This window comes from Pezoporus flaviventris, unplaced genomic scaffold (genome assembly GCF_033815535.1).
Source record: "Pezoporus flaviventris isolate CSIRO_AGI_PZ_B2104156 unplaced genomic scaffold, CSIRO_AGI_Pfla_v1 ptg000072l, whole genome shotgun sequence".
NCBI lineage: Eukaryota > Metazoa > Chordata > Aves > Psittaciformes > Psittacidae > Pezoporus > Pezoporus flaviventris.
In genome coordinates, this window is record NW_026892620.1 from 8,026,674 (window position 1) to 8,051,923 (window position 25,250).

At 41.1% G+C, this 25,250-nt stretch overlaps 2 protein-coding genes across 3 annotated transcripts; one reads left to right on the forward strand and one right to left on the reverse strand.

Moving 5' to 3' along the window:
• Window positions 1–569: 569 nt before the first annotated feature.
• On the forward strand, window positions 570–12,294 carry POGLUT2 (protein O-glucosyltransferase 2). 2 transcript variants are annotated; one of them, XM_061472807.1, is made up of 10 exons: window positions 570–938; window positions 3,081–3,286; window positions 3,701–3,906; window positions 4,668–4,745; window positions 8,561–8,733; window positions 9,692–9,929; window positions 10,512–10,721; window positions 11,069–11,158; window positions 11,720–11,824; window positions 12,028–12,294. In XM_061472807.1, exons 1-10 carry the CDS (start codon window positions 766–768, stop codon window positions 12,043–12,045), a joined length of 1,497 nt encoding a protein of 498 aa, XP_061328791.1. In that variant the 5' UTR covers window positions 570–765; the 3' UTR covers window positions 12,046–12,294. The 2 variants fall into 2 exon arrangements, with proteins under 2 accessions (XP_061328791.1, XP_061328792.1); XM_061472808.1 differs by lacking the exons at window positions 3,081–3,286; window positions 3,701–3,906 and having other exon boundaries at window positions 572–938.
• A 1,033-nt stretch (window positions 12,295–13,327) lies between these two features.
• Window positions 13,328–19,840, reverse strand: TEX30 (testis expressed 30). Its single transcript, XM_061472810.1, has 5 exons — window positions 19,754–19,840; window positions 17,677–17,907; window positions 16,197–16,248; window positions 14,548–14,756; window positions 13,328–13,680 (listed from the first exon to the last, which is right to left on the reverse strand). The coding sequence occupies exons 1-5, from the start codon at window positions 19,769–19,771 to the stop codon at window positions 13,507–13,509; spliced, it is 684 nt and encodes a 227-aa protein (XP_061328794.1). The 5' UTR covers window positions 19,772–19,840; the 3' UTR covers window positions 13,328–13,506.
• Window positions 19,841–25,250: the final 5,410 nt, after the last annotated feature.

Genomic DNA, 25,250 nt, shown 5'->3' on the forward strand with positions numbered 1-25,250 from the left:
AGGCAATGGCCTCAGGTTACACCAGGGGTGGTTTAGATTGGGTAAGAGGGAAAATGTCTTCTCGGAAAGGGCTGTAAAGCATTAGAACAGGCTGGCCAGAAAAGTGGTGGAGTCGCCATCCCTGGAGGTATCTAAAAGAACTGTAGGTGTGGAACTTCAGGACATGGTTCAGTGGTGGACTTGGCAGTGCCGGTCTAACGTTTGGACTCGATGGTCGTTAGGGTCTTTTCCAACGTAAATTATTGTATATGTAGTTAAGAACAGCATCAGCACTAGCTCTCTGCAATCCGAGTTTGGATCGTTTGACAAAGTGCCATCGGGTCACCCAGCGTGTGCGTTTGGACGTACGGCAGCGGTTGCTTTTCACGGAGACAGTGTGCTGTGGGCTGGCGAGGTGCCTCTTCACCTCTGCTCCAGGCACTCCAGTACGGAGAGAACGGCAACACCGAACGCAGAGCCGCGGCAGAGCCGGCTTTCCCCATTCCCGTTCCTCTGAGGCGGGTCCCAGCAGCACCGCCCCGCGAGAGCCCGTGCGTGCGGCGGGAGATCGGCCCGCCCCGATCGCCTCAGGCGCCGCGGGAATGGCTCGCTGAGGGGCCGGGCGCAGGGACAGAGCGGCAGCGGCCCCGCGATCCCCCCGGCTCCGCTGCATGCAGCCGCGGCGCAGGCGGGACTGCCGCGTGCCGCGGTGAGGGAAGGCGGAAGGCCCCGGCTGCGCGTCCCCCGCGCCTCGGCGGTGTTTCTCCGCCGGGGGAAGCTCTGTAAATGCGTGGCCTGTGGCCGCTCTGCTTTGCCCTAGGAGCCGTGGTGGCGGCGGCGGCCGCGGGCGGCCGGCTGAGCGCCGAGCGCAGCGCGGTATGGGGGCCTGGGCTGCGCGCCGAGGCCGCCCTCCCCGCGCGGTACTTTTACATGCAGGCCGTGGACGCCGAAGGGCAGAGGTAAGCGCGGCGGGGAGGCTGCTTTGCACCGCGATGGTGGTCAGGAAAACATCCAAGAGATGGGTTAAAAAGTGCTTGGGTTCCTGCCCGCCACCCGATACCGGAGGGGCAGCGCGTCAGGCGCGGGGCAGCAGAGCTTCTTCCACGCCCTTCCCCCGGCATCGGCATCCCCCACTTGAGTGTTTGCGGGCCGCATCGTAATGGCCGGACCTCTCCGCAGCTTTGAATCGCAGCGGTGCCCCATCCTCAGCGAGGCTGACCTTGCCTGCCCGTGTCCCACCTGAACCCCTCTCGCCTTCTGAGCAGAAATGTGCTTGGGATTTTCGTGTAGATAGGGAAGGCTGAAGGCTCCCGACGTGGCTTTCCCTGGCTGTCACTTAGAAAAAAGCAAATTAATCTTTCTAGGGGTAAAAGCCAATTAATCTTTTTAGGCATATCCAATTACTGCACAAGGGGATGGGATGGGAAGAGAGTGAAAAATGTTCAACAACAAAACGCATATTAGCATGTCAAACGTGTGCTAAATTAGTGTGCTAAATTTACGCACCAGCTTTCTCAGCTTTGTCAAAACCTGGACAGCAGCTAATACATTTAATTATGATATACTTGCTCAGGTGTCCAGCCTGTTTCCACTGTTAGGAGCATCAGTATTTCTCCTAAACGCATAGGCACATAATCATAAGAGTCATTCAGCAATTACTGGCCATTAGGTAAACTTGATTGGGACAAGACCAGTAGGCTTAGTTTTCAGAGGGCACTCACGGCTTTCCATTTCTACAGGAAAGAAACCCTGACTGTACAAGCTAGATAGGAGCTCAGAGTGCTTTTCCAGATTAAACACACTGTGGCATGTGTGAGCCTGGAAGCTGCCAATTCAGCTTATCTGAGAGTGTAAATATTTCCTGCATTTAGTTGAACTGGCAGCTCTCTAGTCTGGTTGGGAGAGTGTCAGGAAAGGTGAATGGGCTGCCAGGCTGCAATGCATTAGTTGAGCTATTCCCACCTCCTCTCTCTATCCCAGACTCTCCTTACATACTTGGGACTCTGTGTAAAGAGTGGAAGGAAGTTGGCAGATGCAGCATTTTGACTGTGCCAACTTTGTTAATAAATGTCATTTTGTCAACACATGTCAATGGTATGTGATAACAATGATTTTTAAAATTTTATTTGGTTTATAGAGGTTTTTCTATGTATGGTGAATTTTAGCAGGATTTCATAAGTACATATTGAATTACACCATCCCACTATAATATTTTTCGCTACCAAGACATTGGCATTTGTAATATCCTCCCCCCCATATAAGCTGCCATAATGATAAAGAAGTTTAACTTCATTCTTTACTTCCTTAAATAGTACTATGAAAATAAACATTTTGCTTGTGTATGTACAATAACAGACTTAATAAGCTGCTAAAGTGAAGCTTGTTTAGTATTATTTTTTCCTATATATCTATAGAGTTATAGAAGGGTTTGGGTTGGAAAAGACTTTTTACAGGTCACCTAGTCAGACCTGCTTGCTGTAGGCAGGGACGCCTTCCACTAGACCAGATTGCTCAAAGCCCCATCCAACACTGCCAGGGATGGAGTAGCCACAACTTCTCTGGGCAACCTGTGCCAGTGCCTCACCACCTTCACAGGGAAGAACTTCTTCCTAATGCCTAATAGAATCTACGCTATTTCAGTTTAAGACTGTTGCCCTTGTCTTTTCCCTACAGACAGGACACCAAGATGCATCTACCGAGGTCCATTTATCTGTGTGCTCTCTACCTTCCTATCATTTTGCATTTGAGCTGCTACTAATCAAGAGCTATGCGGGATTTTTAAAGGTGCTATTTTCTGATATGAAGACTGTATTTCCAACACTGTTCAACATGTAGGGCACCAAGTGACTTTGGAGGTGTGTTCAGGAGCATCTTGGGTGGAATCTTTCTGATACCTTCTAACAGCCTGAGACATTTTAGGTACTCTAACAAAATTATCTTCACAAAAATCTTGCCTTGCTTGTGAATACCAGTATGTGCTCATAAAGACCTAGCATGGCTCAGTGAAGTCACCTGCCAACTTGAAAAGGAATAGAACAGACCTAGAAAGCTGTTGTGTGTTTTCTTTTTTTGTATTAAGCTTCCACTTGTTCTCTGGGCAGGTTCACTTCATCACCAGGTGAAAATGCATTCCAGGTGAAGATCACTGCTCCTGAGGAACAGTTCACTCGAGTTGGTGTGCAAGTATTAGACAGGAAGGATGGTTCCTTTCTTGTGAGATATAGGATGTATGCAAGCTACAAAAGCCTGAAGATAGAAATCAAAACTGGAGATAAACATGTTGCAAAGTCTCCGTATATTTTAAAAGGTAAGAAGCAGCACTACACACAGATTTCCTATTGTGGCTTTTCCTCACAAACTGTGTCCCAGAATGTCTTCTAGGATTAGCATAGCATTATGCAGGACCTTGGTACTTCTCCACACTATCAAATGCCATTGAAATTATGGATTCATTATAAACATTCTGTGCAGACTATTCAAAATAATAAACAAATGCTGTGATGCTGTTGCCTAGCAAATAACATCTAGAGAAGACAGCTCACACAGAAGCTGATATAGCTTTGTGTGACTCCACTGGAGTAAAAAAACGTTCAAACGTGTCCATTTAGAGTTTCCAAAAGTTTGGTCCTAAGTAATGAATGCTCATGTCTGACCTTGTTTTGTGATCTCAACAGTTCAATGGTGTGACTTATTAAAAATAAGATAACTGTGTTCCTGACAGGACCTATTTATCATGAAAACTGTGACTGCCCTCAGGAGGAGAGCAGTGCGTGGCTGGAAGAGATGAACTGCCCTGAAAGCATTCCACAGATTCAGAGAGACCTAGCAAATTTTCCCACTGTTGATCCAGATAAGATTGCAAAAGAAATTCCACAGAGGTTTGGACAAAGACAGAGTTTGTGTCATTACACCATCAAAGATAATGAGGTATGGAATGGCTTGATCTGAAGCCCATCTAGGGATTGGGTGGAAGTCATACAACTAGGCTGTCTGGCCGTCCCCAGTTGAAAGGCTTCTTGTAGCCAGTTCTTTAAGAAACTTCCTTTGTTTGCTTTTCTGTTCTTGAATACTTTGCAGTTTGTATGTGAGCACAACAATATCTGTCCTACTTTGTAAAGAGCTTTTTGTCCATGTTATAACTTAAGCACCGTGAAGGCAAATTACTTTCCAAGCAATCAATACAAGTACTGGGCACAGACCCAAGTCTCCTAAATGCTAATTCAGTTTCCTGTTCTCTGAGTAATATTGATGTGGAGTGTCATGATCATCTAATTTGACATGCACCAATAAATTACGTTGAGCATAATTCTGAGGTACAGAAATGCCACTTTTATCTACACTGAGGATCAGAGCTGCAGTTCTTTTTAACACAACTGAACTGACTTCAGCAGAGTTTCATGTGGCAATGAGAACAGTGGAACACAACAGAAACAGGCAACCAGCTTCTATTTCCATGAGACAGACCTAAAACATCTGCAAAAGCAAGCAAAGCTTGTCCTTTTCTTTTGGATATTTTCCTGTGATGAGTTAGAGAGATGAGCTTTCTAAAGCTTCCCAGCTGATTCATAAATCTGTACAGCTATACAATCTGTCTGACTAGTTACTAAGTGATTAAAAGAGCTCTAAATTGTGTCAGCGGTTCTCTGAAATGAAAACACCAGACCAGTAAAATCTGTGTTTATGTTCAGGTTTATATAAAGACGTATGGAGAACATGTTGGCTTCAGAATTTTCATGGATGCCATACTGCTTTCTTTGACAAGAAAAGTGAGTAGTCATTTATTCTATGTGTCCTGATCTATAGAAGCCTGGGCTTAACAAATATACTTCATCATATTTGTTGCTGTTTCTCTTTAAAAGCTCTTGTTTTTTGATTAATAATGGAAAGGTCAGATGGATTTTCCTTGTTTGAAGTTGGCATTTTCTAGAACGCTCTCTGATCAGAGTAGCACAAATGTTAATTAATAACAGGCTTTTATAGGAGAGTTCAATAGATTTGGATACACTGCGGTTTGTTTTTTTTTCTGTAGACAAAATAAATCATCCTGCAGCATCTCATATAAAATTCTGCCTTTGCTAGTACCTTTTACAGGATGACTGAAGGAAAAAATAGAGAATGCATATTGTTCTCCATTGAATACTGTATGCCAAAAACAAAGACAGGGAGGGTTGAGAAAGAGTAGCAAAAGCCCAGGGGACCTCCCTTGATGTGCAAGCTAAAAACAACACACAGACCCTTTCCTAGAGAAACTTTGGAAAAAAACCTGGCATTATGTATAAAGTGACAGAATATAGCACGACTATAATCACAAATATGTGTTACATAAAATAGTAAGAGAAACACGAAGAGGTCCAAGTTAATACCTATTTTTGACTGTAGAATACAGCACACTTTGTCTTTTTAAGAGGAGAGAAAGAAGAGAGAGTAGCTTCTGAAGTATGGTGGTGTTTACCTAAAAAAAAAAAAAAATCCTTAAAATTCTAATAAAAAATAAACACATTATTTATAAACAGCTGAAAGATAAGGTAATTGGTATGAAACAGCATGGATTTATCCTTTCTTTCTGTAACAAGATAATAGGCCTCCTATATGGATGTCAAGTATCATAAGTTTAGTTAGGCTTTTGGGGGCAAGTCTCCCAAGGTTCTCATAAACAAGATAGGAAAACTGCCTTGAAGAAACTACTGTAACCTGTTAGATAGTCTTACTTTAACAATAGTTGCCAGTGTTTCCAGAGAGGTGAAAGGTGTCACAACATTATTTTTCAGAGATTTGTCCTAGGTTCAGTGCCCATTTAATAGTGTGGTTATATTTTGGCTGAATGATGGACTAGAGAATATGCTTATTGAATTTTCAGGCAACAAAAATGAAAGAATCTGCAAGCACCTCCTTGTACAGCATCGTAATTAAAGTATTTCTTAACAAGTAAGAGAAATTGTGTGGAAAAATGGATTAAAATAAAGTGACAAGGGCAGGGTATTACCCCAAAGGCTGGATAAATCATAAAGCTGTGACACCTATTTTAAAATAGGAAGTGAGTGGTTATTTTCTGCAGAAAAGTGTGAAGGTTACAGTATCACAAATTTAACGTGAGTCAACAGTGGCATGCTGTTGCGAAAAGCTAAACACACACATGAGAGAAGCAGAAAGTAACCTTTCCCTTATACTCCGGATTAGTAATGGGTCAGTTCTGCTACTGTGCCTGCTTTTGGGTGTTATCTTCAAGAAAGGTTGTTCAATTGCTGACATTGCACAGGAAAGGGGTAAGAATGACTAGTCATACAAATGCAGATTCATTTAAGTGGGGATTGTCTCATCTAAAAGGTATTTATAATCGAAAATGTTATAATCTAAAAAAAATAAAATTATATATTAAAATTATATATTTTTATATTATAAAATCGTAAAAATATTATAATCTAAAATATTGTCTAAGGGAAGACATGAAAGTAGCCTATAATTATCTAAAAGATTGCTCTAGGGAAGATGGAAGTAAGCTGTTCTCTGTGTCAGTAGTGTTGGGCAAGAAATAATGGAATTAAATTGCATCAGAAGTATGCAGTCTAAATGTAGGGAAAGATTTGCTAAGTCCAAAGACAGAAACTGCTTACAGATCTAGTAAAGCACAGTTTGTCTCATCCCCATTAAATACTTCAGAATTTCTATTAAGACACTGTCACTGGAAAACAATAGATCTATTGAGTTGGAGAAGATTGACCCTGTTGAGTGATTCTGCCATTGAGGAGGCAGAGAAAATAAAATTTGTAGCTTTTCCATGTCCATTATAACCATTAGATGGCACTGTACTAATAAAGTTTAGTGCTGAAGATTAGAATGTGTAGCCAAGCCCCCTCTGAAATGAAGGTAAACAAGAAAACCTTTTTTGTCAGTCTGTATACTGAAGACGAAAAGTACTGCTTTGGGTGTCTTGTCTTTAGAATTTCTGGATGTCTCTGCCAAAGGCTTCGCCATGTTATCAAGTTAGAGAAGAATTATCATCAGCCATTTAAAAGGGTGTTTGATATTTGCTAAATTACTAATTTCTATCTCTGTCCATAAAGATAAACTAGAAACTTCATGAAACCTATTTGGGACACAGAAGAATCCTGAAATGTTAGCTTTTGTCCAGCCATTTGGATCTGAAGAATAAAGGGATTTGAGAGGAGAAATGCTTTGATACATATATATGTTGAGGAGTCAGGAATATGTTTAAACCCTTATTTTTATGTGTTATGTATATTTTAATTTGAGAATTATTAACATTCACAATTGTTCTTTCTTCAGATAAAATATTTTCTCGTGTAGGTGTTAAGATAGTTTTCAAAAAATGCCAGTATAATAATGGGATATTCATAATGGTCAAATACCCAACCATGACTTATTAATGAGGAAGACAAAAACAAAAGAAAGATTATGTCACAGTGTGAAACCTGTGACATGCCTGTCTTGTAAAAATGGTAAACTTCTCATTTCATCTTCTCAAAAACAACTACACAGCAAGAAGGCTGTTTGCCCATGCAAAGACAAGCTAATCTGACTTAGATTCTTTTGCTTTGAAAGCAGCAAGTGATGGCAATGTTAGCAGAGATTGATATTTAAAAAAAATGAGTGTCATGGAAGGGGTGAACTAAGAACAGATAATGGCATCAGGTCTGCACTGACATTATACATGCCTTCAGGCTTCCATAAAACTCAACCATATGTCACTTTCAGATTTCTGCTCTCTGAACTGAGTGCCCTGCCATTTTCAGTTCCTCCACATAAGGCAGCTGGTCTTGTCCCTATCAGAGTGGATGATGCATTTCTTTGTACCTTCTCTTTGTTTGCAAATGCCAGAACCGCACACAATGCTCAAGATGGGAGTATGTCTAAATTTCATATAGCACCAAAAATGCCCTCTGTCCTGTTGTTACAACATTTCCTGGCCATCAGCAACATATTTTTCTTGCTTTTTGGCTACAACATTGATTTCAGATATGGTTCCATACTACCAACCATTTTAGATAAGTGAGGATGTTATGCTTAATAATTAATCCCAGCACTGACTAAATGTGGTCTTCCCATCATGGCTGTTCATTTCTGTTACTTCTCTTTTGTTGGATTTACTCATCAGGCAGACACAGGGCAAATCAGTTCACTCATGTTACAGCAAACTCATTTACCAACCAACAGCAATTTTGCATACAGTCAGCGAGGTGGTTCACCTTTCCTAGGAACTATACCATGGCTTACTAGATCCCAGTGCTAGCCTGGTACAAAGACTGTGTGACCAGTCATGTAAAGTAGAACAAGAGACCATCCTCTAAATTGGAGTGTTCCTATTCCTTAAAAAAAAAAAAAAAAAAAAAAGATAGCATTTATGTGACTTTAATCTTTAAAAAAATATATTATCTTGTAAGTTTTATTCTGTGGTCTCAGTACTTCTAACATGTTTCTAAACTTCAGAGATTTATTACAGGTGCATTAAGTAGAGACCTGGCTATTTTTTCTCTTAGTGAGGTTGTTTTCAAAATGCAAGGTCTCAGCAGAACAATACTGCTTTGTATTAAAATGCATTTGTGCCTGCTTTGCTTCTGTTTAGGTGAAAATGCCGGATGTAGAATTTTTTGTTAATCTGGGGGACTGGCCTCTAGAGAAAAAGAAGTCACCACAGAACCTGCACCCCATCTTCTCATGGTGTGGGTCCAGTGAGTCAAAGGACATTGTCATGCCAACATATGACTTAACAGACTCAGTTTTGGAGACTATGGGACGGTAAGAAATGGCTTAAAATTTCCACAAAATTCACAGCGAATGATTTTCCAAAAAGATGTTTGTATTAACAGTATATTGGTTTTATTTCTTCATTGAGACATTGGCATCCTGTAGGTAGGCAGTAACTGTGTAATCAATATCTTAACATTAACTAAGTTACAGATACAAATGGCATATTAAAATATTTCACTGTTTTATTTAAAAAATCAAAATTAATCTAAACATGTTCAAGTCATTGAAAACAGCACTTGGAAGGAATGCTTCAAGGGAGGTATTTTGTTTGCTGTGTTTTCCACCCATGAACATGTTAACAATTGGCCAGGTCTCTTTTTTCCTGATTTCCCAGAATCTTTTTTTTTCAACCTTTTAAAGCCCAGTGTAGCCAGATTTTTTTTTTATCTAGGACTTACCATCTCCCACTTTGATTACTTACTATAACTGGCCTTAGTAACTGCTCCATTGCCGTCCTGAAACACTACAAAGCCAACTTCTGTGAGTTCTTTGTAATCCATTTTGAACCTATTTCACTGCATTTAGTTATGGTCCTTTCTTTCTTATCAAGGCTTTTTCTAAATTCCCTGACACACCTAATTCATGTGTTTTAATTTAGCAAAGTACTTAAGGAAGTGAAATATGTTGTACTGAGCTAATTACATTACCCTGCATCACCCTTGTCTGTCTGGCAACCATATACACTTTTAGCTACTTTTTCCAGTGACAACCAAGTACTCTTTCCACATGCCATGTTGTTGTTGAACTAATGCCGTCTTGCCTCTGAACTTGACATTCATCTAGTTTTATTGCTGCAAAAATACGGATACAATATACAGACAGGTGTGTTCATGACTTACCTTCATCCTTGGTATTTGCCTATTGGTACTGTAACCTCCTTTAAGTAATTAAACTTAACAACATTTCCAGCAGACTTCACTATTAAATCACCTTTTTTCTCCTCCAGAGTCAGTCTGGACATGATGTCAGTACAGGCAAATACTGGCCCATCATGGGAAGACAAGAATACCACAGCATTCTGGAGAGGACGTGACAGCCGCAAGGAGAGGCTTGAACTTGTAAAACTCAGCAGAAAATACCCAGAGCTCATAGATGCTGCTTTCACAAACTTTTTTTTTTTCAAACACGATGAAAGCCTCTATGGCCCCATTGTTAAGCACATTTCATTTTTTGACTTTTTTAAGGTAAGACACTAATCATTTTTCATAGAGCTAGGTTCTTGGTGTATCCCATTATCAAATAACTTTGTAGGTATTACTGATAATAAAATGACCTTTAGATTTTCAGCACACAACTAGTAACAAGCATGAATAGGTATCCCTCCAGTGGGATTGCTGCTGTGTAGCTCTTACACAGGGGATGATGATGTTTGATTTACATCTGAAGGTTCTGTAGAATCTTGTGTAATCTATATAACTCCAAGTTCCTTTTTATTTTTTTCCTGATTCAGTGATCAGGACTACTAACATAACTAACATAGTGGGAAAATCAGTGGATGAAGTGGCACATCCCCCCTCACATCCGAGGATGAGCGTCTGAGAATTTCTGGAGAATTTAACTGATGAAGCGGGCCTCTCTGTGTACCCTGCACTCTGATGAACTCCAATATAAATACTAAAAGCTACTTAACATTGAGCCTTGCCTAGCTAGTCCTATATTGCTCAATATCTGCAAGTCAGTAATACCAGTGCTCTCAGAATAATATAACCTAACCAAGCTGCTGGCATCTTGTGTTTGTTAATAACTGACACTCATTTTCTTTCCAGTATAAATACCAAATTAACATTGATGGCACAGTGGCAGCATACAGATTGCCTTATCTACTAGCAGGAAACAGTGTGGTGCTAAAGCAGGACTCCATCTACTATGAGCATTTCTATAACGAGCTGCAGCCATGGAAACACTACATCCCATTTAAAAGCGATCTGAGTGATCTACTAGAAAAACTGCAGTGGGCAAAAGATCATGATGAAGAGGTGAATATACATTTAGAAGTATTTGGCAATGTTTCTAGACAACATAGAGCAAAAATTGCATTGCTTTAAAATAAAAATCTATTAGGACTTAAAAATTATTGTAATCAACTACAAACAAGAAAAATACTTTTTAAAAGTATATAGTACATCCACTAATTTGAAATTAAGTTGTACTTTGCAAAATTAAGAGTATATTCATGAGAATTACTTACTTTTAAAAGTAAGAATGCTTAAATAAAAATAAAGCCGTTATCCTAAACTGCCAACACTTAACTCCAGACTCAATACTGAAATACTGGGGTTTTTAGAATTTAAAAAATTAACCCAACTTTTATTTTCTTTGACAGGCAAAAAATATTGCAAAATCTGGACAAGAATTTGCAAGAAACAATCTCATGGGAGATCACATTTTTTGTTACTATTTCAAACTTTTCCAGGTTAGTACATTTTTCATAGCTACTGCCACAAAACCAGAAATCACACAGAAAGAATGAAGGGCAGTGGAGCTGCTGGAAATTGTCCAGTCTAGTACTTGAAGCCACAAGGCAAGCAGCAGCAATGGGAAACTTCAGTAGGTTTATGAACACTGTATGCAGTTATTTCCTATGAAGGCCCTTAAGGTTGGTGCTCTGGGAGAAGCAATCGGATCCCATAAATCTTGATCTAATCTGCAAGAATGTGTTGCCCACAGTGATCAAAGAATTCCACCTGAGACGCACACCCTGTGATCCACAGCTGAAAATACCTGTGCATTAGCACTGAAATAACCGAAGCTCCAGTGTGGCACCAGAAGGGGCTCCCATCTACACTTATGGGTCTGTTTACCATGCTGGATACACATGGAGTGTGTATACATATGGTTGGTTGCATATGGAGTAATGACTGTGTAGCCCTGGAGTTTTTACAGAATTACTCATCTGGGCTGGTGCACTCTTTACAACCAGATGTACAGTCTAACAAGTTTATACATTAAGGATATCTTCCTCTTTTAAAACTAGGAGTATGCCAGCTTGCAAGTGAGCGAGCCAAAAATCAGAGATGGGATGGAGAAAGTCCAGCAGCCTGAAGATGACCTTTTTCCATGTACTTGCCACAGAAAAAAGGTACAGTACATATAGCAGTAAATGTAGCATGCTGGATGCTTTCACTATTGCTTCTACTGCATTGCTTAGCACCTTGTGGTATCAGTTACCAGACATTAGCACCTACCAAACTCAGAAACATGTCTTAATGTATTTGCAGGGCTAGACAGGTAAAATTTGGTTTCCAGTTAACTGAAAAAGTGTTTCTTGTTTCTTGACCGCAGGCCAAAGATGAACTCTGACATAAAGCAACCAAGTGATTTTTTTTGTATTTGCCTACATTCAGACTGCCTCTTAAGGAAAGAATTAAAAATTGGATTAAAATGCCAGCAGATAATGTCAGCAGATATTAAAGAAGTTTACAGTATCATGATCTACATATGGAAGAAAACCAAGTGCCCCTTGTTTCCTTTTTATCTTGTAACAGTTGCAGGGCCTTGTTCAAAGCATTTTTGTAATTTTTTTTTTAATAAAAAAATATGTTTGTATCAGTCACATGTACCTGTCCTGAGACACCATGGAAATGCAGATACTTCTTACTTGTGCTTGTTATTTTCACAGATATACTGTCAGTGAAACCAGTTTCTTTAGCAGTATGAAAACAATTAAGTAGCGTTGGGCAGTGACCACTGAAACTAAACTGATCATTGTTTCAACAGTCTAGTCTACTCTGATTTTAGAACACCTGCTTTCCACTGATGCTAAGTAATTCAGCTGTTACTTCTGGGCATATCAATGTCATCTGAAAATGATCCATAGGTGAATTTAAAGTCTAGTCTAAACTTATCAAATTCTAAAGTTAATGAATATGCTTCCAGTCCAAATTGAAGATTTACCAACGAGGGCTGCATCAAAAGGAGCGTGACCAGCAGGTTGAAGGAAGTGATCCTGCCCCTCTACTCTGCTCTCATGAGACCTCACTGGAGTATTGTGTGCAGTTCTGGTGTCCTCAGCATAAAAAGGACATGGAACTGTTGGAACAAGTCCAGAGGCGGGCCACAAGGATGATCAGAGCACTTGAGCACCTCCTGTATGAAGACAGGCTGAGAAAGTTGGGGCTGTTCAGCCTGGAGAAGAGAAGGCTGCATGGAGACCTCATAGCAGCCTTCCAGTATCTGAAGGGGGCCTTTAGGGATGCTGGGGAGGGACTCTTCAGGGACTGTAGCTATAGGACAAGGGATAATGGGTTTAAACTTTTAAACAGGGGAAGTTCAAGTTAGATATAAGGAAGAAATTCTTTACTGTAAGGGTGGTGAGGCACTGGAATGGGTTGCCCAGGGAAGTGGTGAATGCTCACATCCTGGCAGTGTTCAAGGCCAGGCTGGAAAGAGGCCTGGGCAACGTGGTCTAGTGTGGGGCATCCCTGTCTGTGGCAGGGGGTTGGAACTAGATGGTCTTAAGATACTCAAACACTAGCCAAAAGCATTTATTGAGTGGCCTGCATTAGTAAGTGGTGTACAGTTATTTGCACAGAAACATGAAAAACGATGCTGCCCTGATTTAAAATATTTTGTGAACTTTCCGTCCTTTAAAAAGGTCTTTATTGTTTTGCATTATTTTTCATTCATACAAAAAAAAGTTTTATTTGCATTTACACTTAGACCTCTGAAAACATGTTTAAAAAAATACACCTCTCAGAAAAAGCAACCGAATTTGCCACACTAAGGAAAAACTAAGTGAAGACATTGCTTAAAAACTGCAAATCATTTGTGCTCCAGTTCCATATTCTTTCTAAGCCATGAAAACACTTGGGCATTTATTTCTTCCATGACATCTTCTGCTGTTCGTCCTTTGACTGCCATCCCATGGTTTGCTTTATCAATCCAGTGGATTTTTATAGGGGCTTTCATTTTGCTTACCACACCTTCTAGCAGTTGCTGAACAGAAAGTAAGAATGAAAAAGTCAGAGGATCACAGCTGCTACAAACTGCAACTCCTGCATCTCTCCTGCTTTGCCTGTGCAACACGTTAACAGGCAGCTCTCAAAAACAAAACAGATCTGCATGCACATTAAAAACACCTTAACAGAAAAGATGTGATGATCCTGTGTTCACTAATGGAATGTGCTCAAAGGTTCACTCCCCCTCAAAAGCAGAACTGCAGGAAGTCAGAACTTCTAAAGCTGCAAGTGACAACCCTGTGCAGGCTCCTTCCCCACAATGATGAAGGAATCTACTCTTGCTGCCGAAGGGTTGCGCCAGCAATAAAATGTCAGAACTTTGCAATATAATTATATGGAGACTGGCCTTAACTCCCTTCAACTCTCTCAGCAAACACATCTAAGAACCAGCTCAAAAAGTCTTAAGAGCTTTCCCCATTAAGAGGGCACTCCAAGGATCTGCTCTTTGTTAGCCTGACTTATTTTGGTGAAAACTCCTCATGAAAGCATTGACTCCTTAGAAACTGCCCAAGCATGGAAATGCCAATTGCACATGTTCCAAATTCAAGCTGAACTGTTCAAGAACAACAGGTACCATTTTGCAAGAGAACAAGGCAGAAAGCCACTGTATTTGCTGTTTTAAGCAGCACAAGAAAGCACCACCACGCTTCCTGATGTCCAATGACGTTTCCTACCCAAGGCTTCCTTCAGGAGATATATATATATATATATATATATATATATATATATACAGAGAGAGAGAAGGCTGTTAAACAAAGTCACAGCCATGCACACCAGTACAGATGTCACTGGGACTCATTCCTCCCTACTGCCCCTTCACAGCAGGATTTACAAGGGTACTCACTTTTTCACACATCTCATCTGCTGATCCTGAGACAAACAGCACTGGACACCTGATCAATAATAAATCTTCATCCCGGAGCTTGGACTGAAGTCTTGGTTGATGCAATGGGTAAGATAAACATACAAGACCTTGAACGAAGTCATCATCATCATCACCGTGGCTAAGCTGACGTACCACAGATGCAGCAGCTCGTGAGCCCATGGAGCGGCCTTTCTCCCATGTTAAAATAAAGGAAAAAAGTACATCTGCTGTCACCTCATCTACATTCTGTTTGAGTAAACAACTAAAAATGAGTGTATTTCAGCCAGCAGTAGTAAAAAATGCTAGAGATAATTTTATTCATCTACTCCATGAAAAGTATTAATCTTAATTTCAATATTTTCTTCTAAAATATTTGTCTGATTATATGATGATTTTACATCCCCCCTTAAAAAAAGAAGGGGGGCAGGGAAGGAAAAATAAATAGAGAGGGATCCTTTGCAATACTGGAAAGAACAAAGCCCATCCTAGGGGCAGAAGGAAGAGAGAGACAGGTCCTGTACTCCAGACCCTTGAAATCTGAGATAGCAGTGCTAGTATCTTGCACAATTTTTGTTTTTACAACCTTAATTGGCTCAAATTAAAACCAAATATTTATGCATCTTACTTCCCAAATAAATCCAGCAAGTGTTTATGCACACCTCAAACTTCAGCCTACAAGTAGAAGGGAGGGATAAAATACTGAAGTGTGAACTTGTAGTGTGAGGTCAGTTTACAACAGCAAGGTGGTATCAAAATATCTCCTCAAAGAGAAGGCATATGAGCTGACAATGCTCTGCAACTGAGTGTTAGAAGTGGCTGATTCCAGTGGGATTATCTTGCATCAGCGCAGATTAGTCAGAGAATTTTCAGAGTTTCCTGTATCAAGTTATTCCTAATCACACCCATCTATTTCCCTTTTCACATAACTGTTTTTTTTTACCAGCCACTAGGTTTCATCTACCAAAACTACCAAAACCTATTTTGGGAAAATGGTTTTCCATATATCAGTAACCAGAATTCTTCAAGACCTGCAGTTAAAAGGTACAGACTGATTATCAAAGAACACATGCCCTGCAACTTATAAGTGACAAGGAAGTTTTCTCCCAAAGTACATGGTTGTACTAATGCTCTCTCCTTCCTGCTCCTGGAGTGAAATCTGTGGCATCACAAGGAGGGTCAACAGGTCTGGAATCTGAAAACAGCAGCAGGTTGGATGTTCCCATGTGTGACCCCAGCAGCAGTGAGACAGCCGAGCTACACACCTGCCCTGTGCAGCCACCAGCTACTGGGCTGGTAGCATTCAGCTCCAGGTTAAGAGACCCAAAGAGCTGCCAGCAGGCTTTGCACCACTGCTCCCAGTGGACCACTAATCAATTAATGAAGGTTAGAACATTAAGCTGTCAACAAAGGGCTGGACTGCTCTCCCTAGGCAACTGACCAGTGGGGCTTCATTCAGCTTGTTTCCATGTCAGACAGCAAGCTTTTAGTGCCACCTCAGACTGAAACCTGTCATCTGCATCTGTTCATCCACCTCCTACCAAAGTAGGACAGACTTCAACAATGGAGTAATTACATATTATCTTTAGAGACAGTATAGGAGTGAAATTTACAGATAATAAAAACAATACCTGCAAGGAAGACACCTGAAAGTTTATAATCATCAGAAAGCTTTAGGTATTCCTAAAGAAATGAGATAAAGAGAAGCATTACAAGTTGGAATTAAGACAGCCGGAAAGCTAGGGATTGTTTTGTTTCTAGCTACTAAGCACAAAACATGAAGCTCTTTCAGCACTGCAGATTAAGCAAAAACCAGATACATACAAGTTGCTCTCTTTTTTCATACAAATAATTTCCTAACATTTTGCACCAACAACATAATAAACATAAGCAATTTCACATTAGCTCTCAGCCAAGTTTAAAATATCAGACGCCCTATCCAGTTACCAAAACATAAACAATTACTGTGTATCAACTTACAGTAACAAACCAGAAGCACACTCTTAGCTTGTAGAAAGGCAAAATTAAGCTAGCAAAAGTGCCCTTCACAGAGGTCATGTATTTTCAATGAAAAGATTAAGACACAGTCAGTTATCTGTCAGTTATTTCTGACAGAAAAGATAAAATTCAGCAACAAATTTTTCAGTTTTCAGGAGGTAACTAACCAGATGTTATTTTAGCAGATGCCTTTGAATTGCCTTTGCACAGCAGCAAATTAGTATAAACTCACTAACAATATGTTCTTCATACAAGACTAGAGAACATCTCTAGCAAAGTCTAACTTCAAATTAATGTACATAAAATCACAATTAATTCCTTAATAACTGCACGTAATTCCCCTATAAAAATGTCTGATGCTCAATGCAAAGTGCTCAAGCTGCCTTCCCATGCCCCAGTAAAAGCAGCTAGATAATCAGGAAAAAATTTCCCCTCCTTCCTACATGTTCCAGAACAGGAAGATACTCTAAACTGGTACTATCGTAACGAAACATTGCTCATTTTAACAGAACCTAGGTACATAAGAACATCTTAAAAAAGGCAGCAGCAGAAAAGTAAACACACACATGTAACAGTTTGAACTGTTTTTGAAATCAAAAGACTATTTAGGTTATAGGCCTCTCATATGCTACTCCTAATCTCTTGTGCTTCAACTCCTCCTGTGACCTGGAGTCCCCTACTCCTTCCCCAAAGTCTTGCTCTCCCAGCTACCGACCCCCCAGAGGCTCAGCACAATTCTCAGGTTGGTTTTCCTATATAAACTGCTTCCAAAGCTGTTTCCCTTAATTCCCCTCCCCTCACCAAGTCCTTGCAGAACACCCATCTCCTGTTTCCATCCTAAATACTTCCCTTTTTTCAAGCTGTAAACTCTCTCATAAAACACCCTTGCTTTCTTCACATCCTTTTCTCAAGCTCTTCTTTCTCTCCTGGCACCCAAACCCATATATATGCTACTGCCCATATAAAAATTGATCCTACTGTTGCTGTTCACAAGCAGTGCTCCATTTAACTAATCATCACTTCTGCTTTTCCTGCTGTTGCTTGACTAATCTGTGGTCATGATTTAAGAAACCCAGAAGATGACACCCAGGGCAGAATTTGGTCACTTCTTACCACAACTGTGTTGAAGGCCTTAGCCCTATAAGCAATGTTAAGGCCTTTACAAGTAAATCGTAGGCACAGGACTCCACGGGATGCAAGACAGGCTGCCAAAGACACTAAGTGAGGGAAGTTCGTATCTCCTCCAGCTCCATGGGTAAGAATCACTCCATATGTTGGTTTCTTCTCTGGAACAGAAAAGACAGCATCGAGATACTTGTTTCCAAAAGGTATTTTCACTTTAACCTGCAAATGAAACAAAACCCATTATAATTAAAAAAAAAACATGTTTCCAGTCTACACATTATAACAAAGAGCAATCAGACAATTAAGAAAGAAGCCAAAACTTCAAGTCCAATTTCATTTCTTCTGTTTAGGAGTACTAAATGAGTAACTCTACCTCTGGCTCAAATGTGTTCCATGCAATAATGGATAATATTATCACTCCACACCTTATTTTTTCCATTAGAGAAGGAATCATCCCCAGCTTCAAAGGATTCTTCAAGGCATAAACTCTCAACCTTCTCTGTATAGCTATTTGAGAGCTAACTGCCATATTTGACTTGAATATTAAGTCTTCCACAGTAAGAAACATTAACTCTCTGTAAGACTTAAAAATAAGTAAGAAATATGAATTCTTCTATAACTACAGTTTCCTACAGTGGAAAAAGTATTTTTATCTCACATGTCCCACTGGTATTATTAACTATAAGAATTAAGGAAATGTCTACACATTTATTACAACCGAATTACTTTGGGTCTGTAGAGCCATATGGAGTATATATGATTAAGAGAACCCCATGCTGACAGCAACTATTTCATACTGTAGCTGTAGGATCGATGTACAAGCTTCACTACCAAGGGAAAACACTACAAATAGTATGAAAAATGGATTTGAATACACTAGGTTTAGAAATTGCAGGCAACTATAAGGAAAACATTTTTTTTCCTCATAACGTGCTCAATAATAACTGATGGCAGATGTCACAAGATACATATACATACTTCATGTATACCTGATATTGTAAGATAAGCATTTACCCTCTAACTAGCAGCCTGAAGCACAGAACTACATGACATGAAGACAGCCCAGAAAACACTGTCAAGTGACACAGTGGTATGCACACTGTGGAGCAGATGCCTGCATATGGCACCTCTGTATAGAAACCTGCTCTGGTGGAAGGTGTTCCTGCCCAGGGCAAGGGGTGTTGGAAGCATGTATTTTTAACACCCCTTCCAAGCCAAACCATTCTATGATTATACAGTCAAAGACTGAGCTTTCATCAAGGACAGGAGACGGCACAGGTTCACATAAAGCCAGCTTCAGGCTGGCAGAAAGCCTCGTCGCGACAGACATCTGGAGTAGCTGAACGAGGCATCAGGCCAGCTGATGATCTGCTGAATGACAGAGGGCTGCAGAACGAGTGTCCCCGTATGTGCTGCAGCGGCTCAAAGTTAAAACACCCCAGGGCAGAGAGGAAGTACTATTTCATTCCACAGCTGCCTCCCAGAGGGTCTCTCTGCTTGGTAATGGTCCTACAGAAGCACAGGTCGGGGCAGGAGGAGGTTGTCAGTGGCCTCAGAGAGGCCTCTGCCAGCTGAAAGCGGGGAAGGCCGCCAGAAGACAGCAGCCGAACAGAGTCATGGCAGGCGGCTTGTCAGTCGGGGCTGCTGCTGCCCGAGCCCCAGGCCGCTGCTCAGTGAACGCACCAGCCTGCACCGGGTTCAGCCAGCATCCACCTCCGCGCATCTGCTGGGAAGGGAGGGGAGGGCAGAGCGGCAGCGAATCCATCCCCCGGCTCTCGGGGCTCTCCCGAGGGGCACAGCAATTCTTGCAGGACCCCACAGAGGCAAAGCAGACCCAGGGACCCGCGGCTGGCTGCTCCACTGCGGCCTGCGCAGAGTAGCCCGAGTCTTTCCGACTGCCGGTGACCCCCCGGGGCTCGCCCCGCGCTCGGGGCCTCACGAACCCCTTGCTGCGGCCGAGGAGAGCCACCCTCACCCGCTGTCCCCCCCGGCGGGTGTCCCCGTCACACAGACTGCTGAGTACAACAACCCCACGACAGCGAACCCAAACCAGCTGCGTCCGTACCTCTGCCCACCCGCCCATGCCGCTGCGCAGCGTGACGTCACGTGAATGACAGCCTTCCCCTCCATCGCTTGAGAGCACTTCCCGCGGGGGGCGGATACCGCTGTGTCTGATTGGTCTACAGATGCACAAGGCTCCGCCCACAAGGGCGGGGATAGGCTGCTGGCTTGGGCACAGGGAGGTGATGGCGTAGGGCGGTGTTGGCTGTTTGTAGGGAGTATGAGGCGGTAGAGGGGTGAGGGTTGTCGCTGGGCTGGCCGGGGCCAGGGGGCACCGCGATTTGATTCACTGTACATGGAAAACATGGGCTGCTGTTAGTATTACTGAAGAAATAAAGCAAATTGCTTCGGAATTGGTTGGAAAGTCAGGTTCTTGCTGACTGCATGGAGTACAGGTGTGATCCTTGCTATGAGTTAGGTGTCCGGAGCCACATCAGGCGATCCCTCTGGCAGTCGTCAGGGCACTGAGACTACGTGGTGTTCACAAAGGGGAGAGACAGACTACATGGGTAGTATTTTAGGTACCAACATATTGCCATCCCCTGGGCTGACTTTATTGTGCCGTGAAAAATCTGGTGTGCTCAAAACACAGTCTTAAACTGATGGAAGATGGCATCAATATTCTACAACAACACTCGCGGTATTTATATATTGAGTGTTTCACAGATAGAATCACAGAATGGTTTGGGTTGGAAGGGACCTTACAGCTCATCCAGTTCCAACCGCCCTGTCGTGGGCAGGAACACCTTCCACTAGACCAGGTTGCACAAAGCCCCCTCCAGCCTGGCCTCGAACACTGCCGGGGATGGAGCTGATTACACAAAAAATTCTAAAATCTTACATGGAAGGTATTTAGTCAGAGATCACATTTTCTTCCATCATGAGTGTATAAAACTTATATAAATTAGGATACCCTTTGGCTTAACTGATCTAAGGCACCATCAACAAATGGAATTATGTTTTTCACTTACCATCTGCTGGAAAATAAGCACATTTTGCCTTGTGCTCCAAGTGTCTTGGTGTGCCTCTGCCAGTTAGATATCGTCAAACATTGTCATCCAAACGTTGCAGCCCTATGATAAGTGAACCCATCAGAGCAGCTGGGGTGTACCCACTATCCTGGTGACCACCCTGCCCTCTGAGGACTGCCAACCTCACAGGCAAATTCCCGGCCCAGGCATTATTATTGTAAAGTGTAAGTGTTAGGGGCAGAAGTGGAGAAGTTCAACTGTACTCAAACTGAAAAAGACAGGAAGGTTTGTTTGTCTAAATTTCTACCTTGCCTTAAGAAATGTCGAGCTAAAGCAAGATGCAGGAGCAGAAAGCTGAATGAAGAGCACAAGCACAGCCTGCATGAGTTGTATACCTTTCACTGGGAGCTGAATGGCAGACAGTGTTCAGGTAGTGGCTCGAGCCATAGCTCACATCTGGGGGGTCCGGCAAATTAGGGGAAAGAAGACGCTGCAATAATGCCAGATTAATTTACCTTGGGTGGAGATCACACTGTTCTGATTAATACTTAATATCCATTAAGCCTTTATAAATGAGATAGTTAGCAAAAGAGGACTGTGAAGAATTGTTATCCCGAAGCAGTTACAAACTGAACTTCAACTCAGAACACAGTAATGAAAGAAAGAAGAAAAAGAGTTAACAAAATCTTCATATTCTAGTTTTTTCTAGTTCATTGCTTTCCTTCTTGTACTAAATGGATAATGTGCCCTGGTAATAATTAATAATTTTGGTGGTGTTTTGCTTCATTCTTGGTCTGATTTTTGCATTCTCCCTTTTCAATTTTTCCTCCCTGTTCAGTCCACCTGCTGTATTTCCTCTGCTTTATTCCATACTGTTTTCAGAGTGGTCCTTGAGGATCGTGCCTCCCATTAAATAGATACACGTCTAACCCCTCTCCACTGGAAAACTATTTTCATATTCTCTCTGCATGCAGCAAGCTGCTGTTGTCCCAAATCTGTGTTTCATCTGGCCTTCAAGAAGCCAATAAATACACAGGGTCTAGGTATTTATTTATTCATGCCTGCAGAGATGGGTGCTAGCTTTGTGGAATTACCACCCGTGTACCTAGGTATTGGTTTTTAATTCTGCAACATTTCTAGCACTTCAGAATTAGGTTTCTGTGCTTTTAGGGGGACCTTTAAGTAGATTCTGGTTGATTTTCAAGTGTTCTGAGTAACCTCTGAAATCCAGAAGTATTCACTGCCAGCAGTAACTGAAAATCATAATTGCTTTCCTTTACATGCAAGTATGAGTTAAACATGAATTAGGAGTTTATATTTAAGCTCCCACCTTTGAAGATACTGACTATAAATCTTTTCTGAACTTCTGAATTAATGCTTTCAATTCATTATCTAAGAAAACATGGTTTCTTAGATGTGTGGCTTCATTTGATAACCTTACATCACTCCTGGAAATAGATGTTTATTCTGAAAACAGTATGTGGTGTATAATAATCTAAATTTGACAGAAAGTATGAAAATTATGTAAGGTATGTGGTTGGACATGTCTCAATGAGAATATATGTTGTGTATTCTTATAACCTATACACTGCTGTAAGCACCTCTGACAGATTTGATATACCAAAGACAGCTGGGTTTGAAGAAACAGTGGCTGTTTATTGAAGAATGACATTATCCACAGCCTAAACTTGGGACCTGTTAACTTTCAGTAGCACATCAGACAATCCCTGTTCTTTTCCTTGGATTATAAATACAGCTTTTCATACCAGAGACTTACATTTTACGGAATAGGAACAACAGAGATGACCTTTCCCACTAATCTTGTATTGGAATGGGTTTGTTTAGAAAAATGTATAAAAATAGTTATAAAAATATAAAGTAATATGGGGCTTTCGTGTATTTCAGCACAAAATAAATGAAGGCTGAAGGGCAGGGGATCAGAAAGAGTTTTTTTTTCTATTCTTAAAATTTTTAATAAAAGACCATCAGAATTATATTTTTTTTGCTTTAGGCTGGAGACATACATGTTTGTTTTAAAAGTTCAACTCTCACTCTGACTTAGAAACTTTACTTTTGCCTAAGACGTTACATTTTTTCCCTTTCCGGAGGATGTGGGTACGGAGCAACACATATACGTACTGTGTGCGCAGGTACCTAAAGCACCTTTACTGATTTTCTGAAAGTGATCAGCAAGCTATTATTTCATGAGCCTGTAGGGTTTCCTGAGTTAAAAAGTAGTGATTTCCATAATGCTGAGTAACTTTTACCTATTGTAGCATGCTTGTTGAGGGGCTTTCCTCTGTGAAAGAGGAAATTATGGGCAGGCAATAAGCAGAACCACCATAATGTGCTGAAAAATACAGGATTTTAGTGTGGCGTGTAAATCCCTATGTCTTTACAATGAGCTGGAGAACTTGGCATTAATTTTCCACAAGAAGGGTGGAGGAGCAAGGCAGATGCTTACATTCGGCAGATATGAACATCGACCACCAGTAAGGTCAGAAACTGTCTTGGCTATAACTTCCCTTGGGACCTTAGGCTAGATAGAAGGTGAATTACTGAAACCATTTATTAATGATAATTCTGTAATTCAGTCTGATGAAATGTATTTATTAAGCAATTTCTTCATTTGATATTGATAATGATATTGTTGGTTTATTATTCTAGTTTTTCCTGTGATCTCAGGTTTCTCATTATGTCTGTCCATCATTAATTAGCCTATTCAGACTGCAATACATCAATAACACACTTGCTGTCATGTATATTTGTTAGATACTGATTTTTATGAATCTGTGATATGTCTGGTGTCTCTTCTGGCATTATATTGATCACAAACTCTGTGAGCACAGATGACATCAGGTAACAAATATGCAATGCATAAAACTGTCTTTCCATTTCAAACTGTCTGAGACTCTGGGAACATTTCTGGCTTTGTAATTGTAGTGCTAAACTGAAAGTCTTCATTTAATTAAGGAGGGTGTCATCATAACGCGTGCTTCTGGGTGGCAGCTTTTGGATGCTATACATTTCTCAGGGTGTTTGTTAGGGATTTTGTATTCCCTCATTGCTCTCAGTAAGTGCAACCATGTTGTTTTCCAGGGGCAGCTGTTACAATTTATTCATGTGCTGGGACTGCATGGTGGACTGCTGGCAAGAGGTCACTCTGGCTGTTCTCTCCCCTTGGCTGGCAGTGAACTGACCTGGCCAACAGCCAGTGGAACAAACCTTTCTGCTCCCACTGCTGCAAGGAAAGAATTAATAGTTGTGGCATGTTGGTACAATCTTTGAGTGCTGAACTCAATTCCACGTATATTTTCACTCTGGCATTTCACTCTGTTTATATCTGTTGCTTCTTCAAGAGATTAGCATGGGTAGGGATTGTAAAGAACATTATTGTCACTGCTAGGATTACCATTATTGTGAACACTGTGTTAAGATCTGAGACTCTTTAACATTTACTTCTCAGTCCAAAATACTGATACCCTCTGAAGTCATGTCATTAGTCATCCAGGAGAGTTATTTATCAGGTGGTTATTACTATTTATAATTACAAACACAGTGTTACAGCCCCCAAATACAGGAACTCTGAACATTTTGCATCTTGTTGCAAGCTCCTAGGCTGTTTTCACTTCCATTAATAACTTGATTCATTCCAAGATGCAGAAATTTACACTGACCCTCTCTTTACCTGTAATTCACAGAGTCACACAGGTCAGAAAATGAAGCCCTTTGTTTATCTGTAAATTGTCAGAGCATTGGCAACTGCAGAGTAACCCTGAGGCTCTGCAGATGTCTGCCATCCCTTCCTCAGTTACCAGTCCTCCAGGTCATTTCTTTCGTTTGTACAGACATTCACCTTCTAACCCCATTCTCTAAAGCATCCCAGCAGTCCCCCTCAGCCTCACATTACCTGTACGTTTAAGAAGTACATTGCCTACTTTGTAGCTCAAGATATTTCTAAATATGGTGAGTTTCAGAAAGGAGGACATGGAACTCTCTTTGATTTATTCTTGTGTTTTGATGGTGCTGTTCTCACACCACTGAGAAGTGTTTTCTGTTGAAAGTTTATTTCATGTTATCTTGAACAGCCTAGTTGATTCTGTGATTCCTTGATTCTCTAGCCTGATGGAAAGAGGAATTGGAACGTTTATTAAAGTGAATATATACTGCTCTTCACAAAATCTGCTACTCTGGGGTAGGAGGAAAGTAATTTGGTTTGACACAGCTTAGCAAATCCATCTTGGGTACTGTTCACCTTTAGGTAGATTTCAGTGTACACAAAAGTGTGTGTTTGCTTTAATAGTGCCTAGGAACTGAAGTTAAACTGAAAGGTCTCATTATTAACTTCTCCATATTTTCCTCTTTTAACTTACACATTGTCATGAATTCACATATGTTACGAGGATCTAGTTTGCTACCAGCTATATTCTTTTGATTACAAACCCCCATACTCATCATACATACACACATGCACACTGAAAGTGTTAGCAAGCAAGGAAATGACTCTCTGAATGTCTGTTAACTACAGAT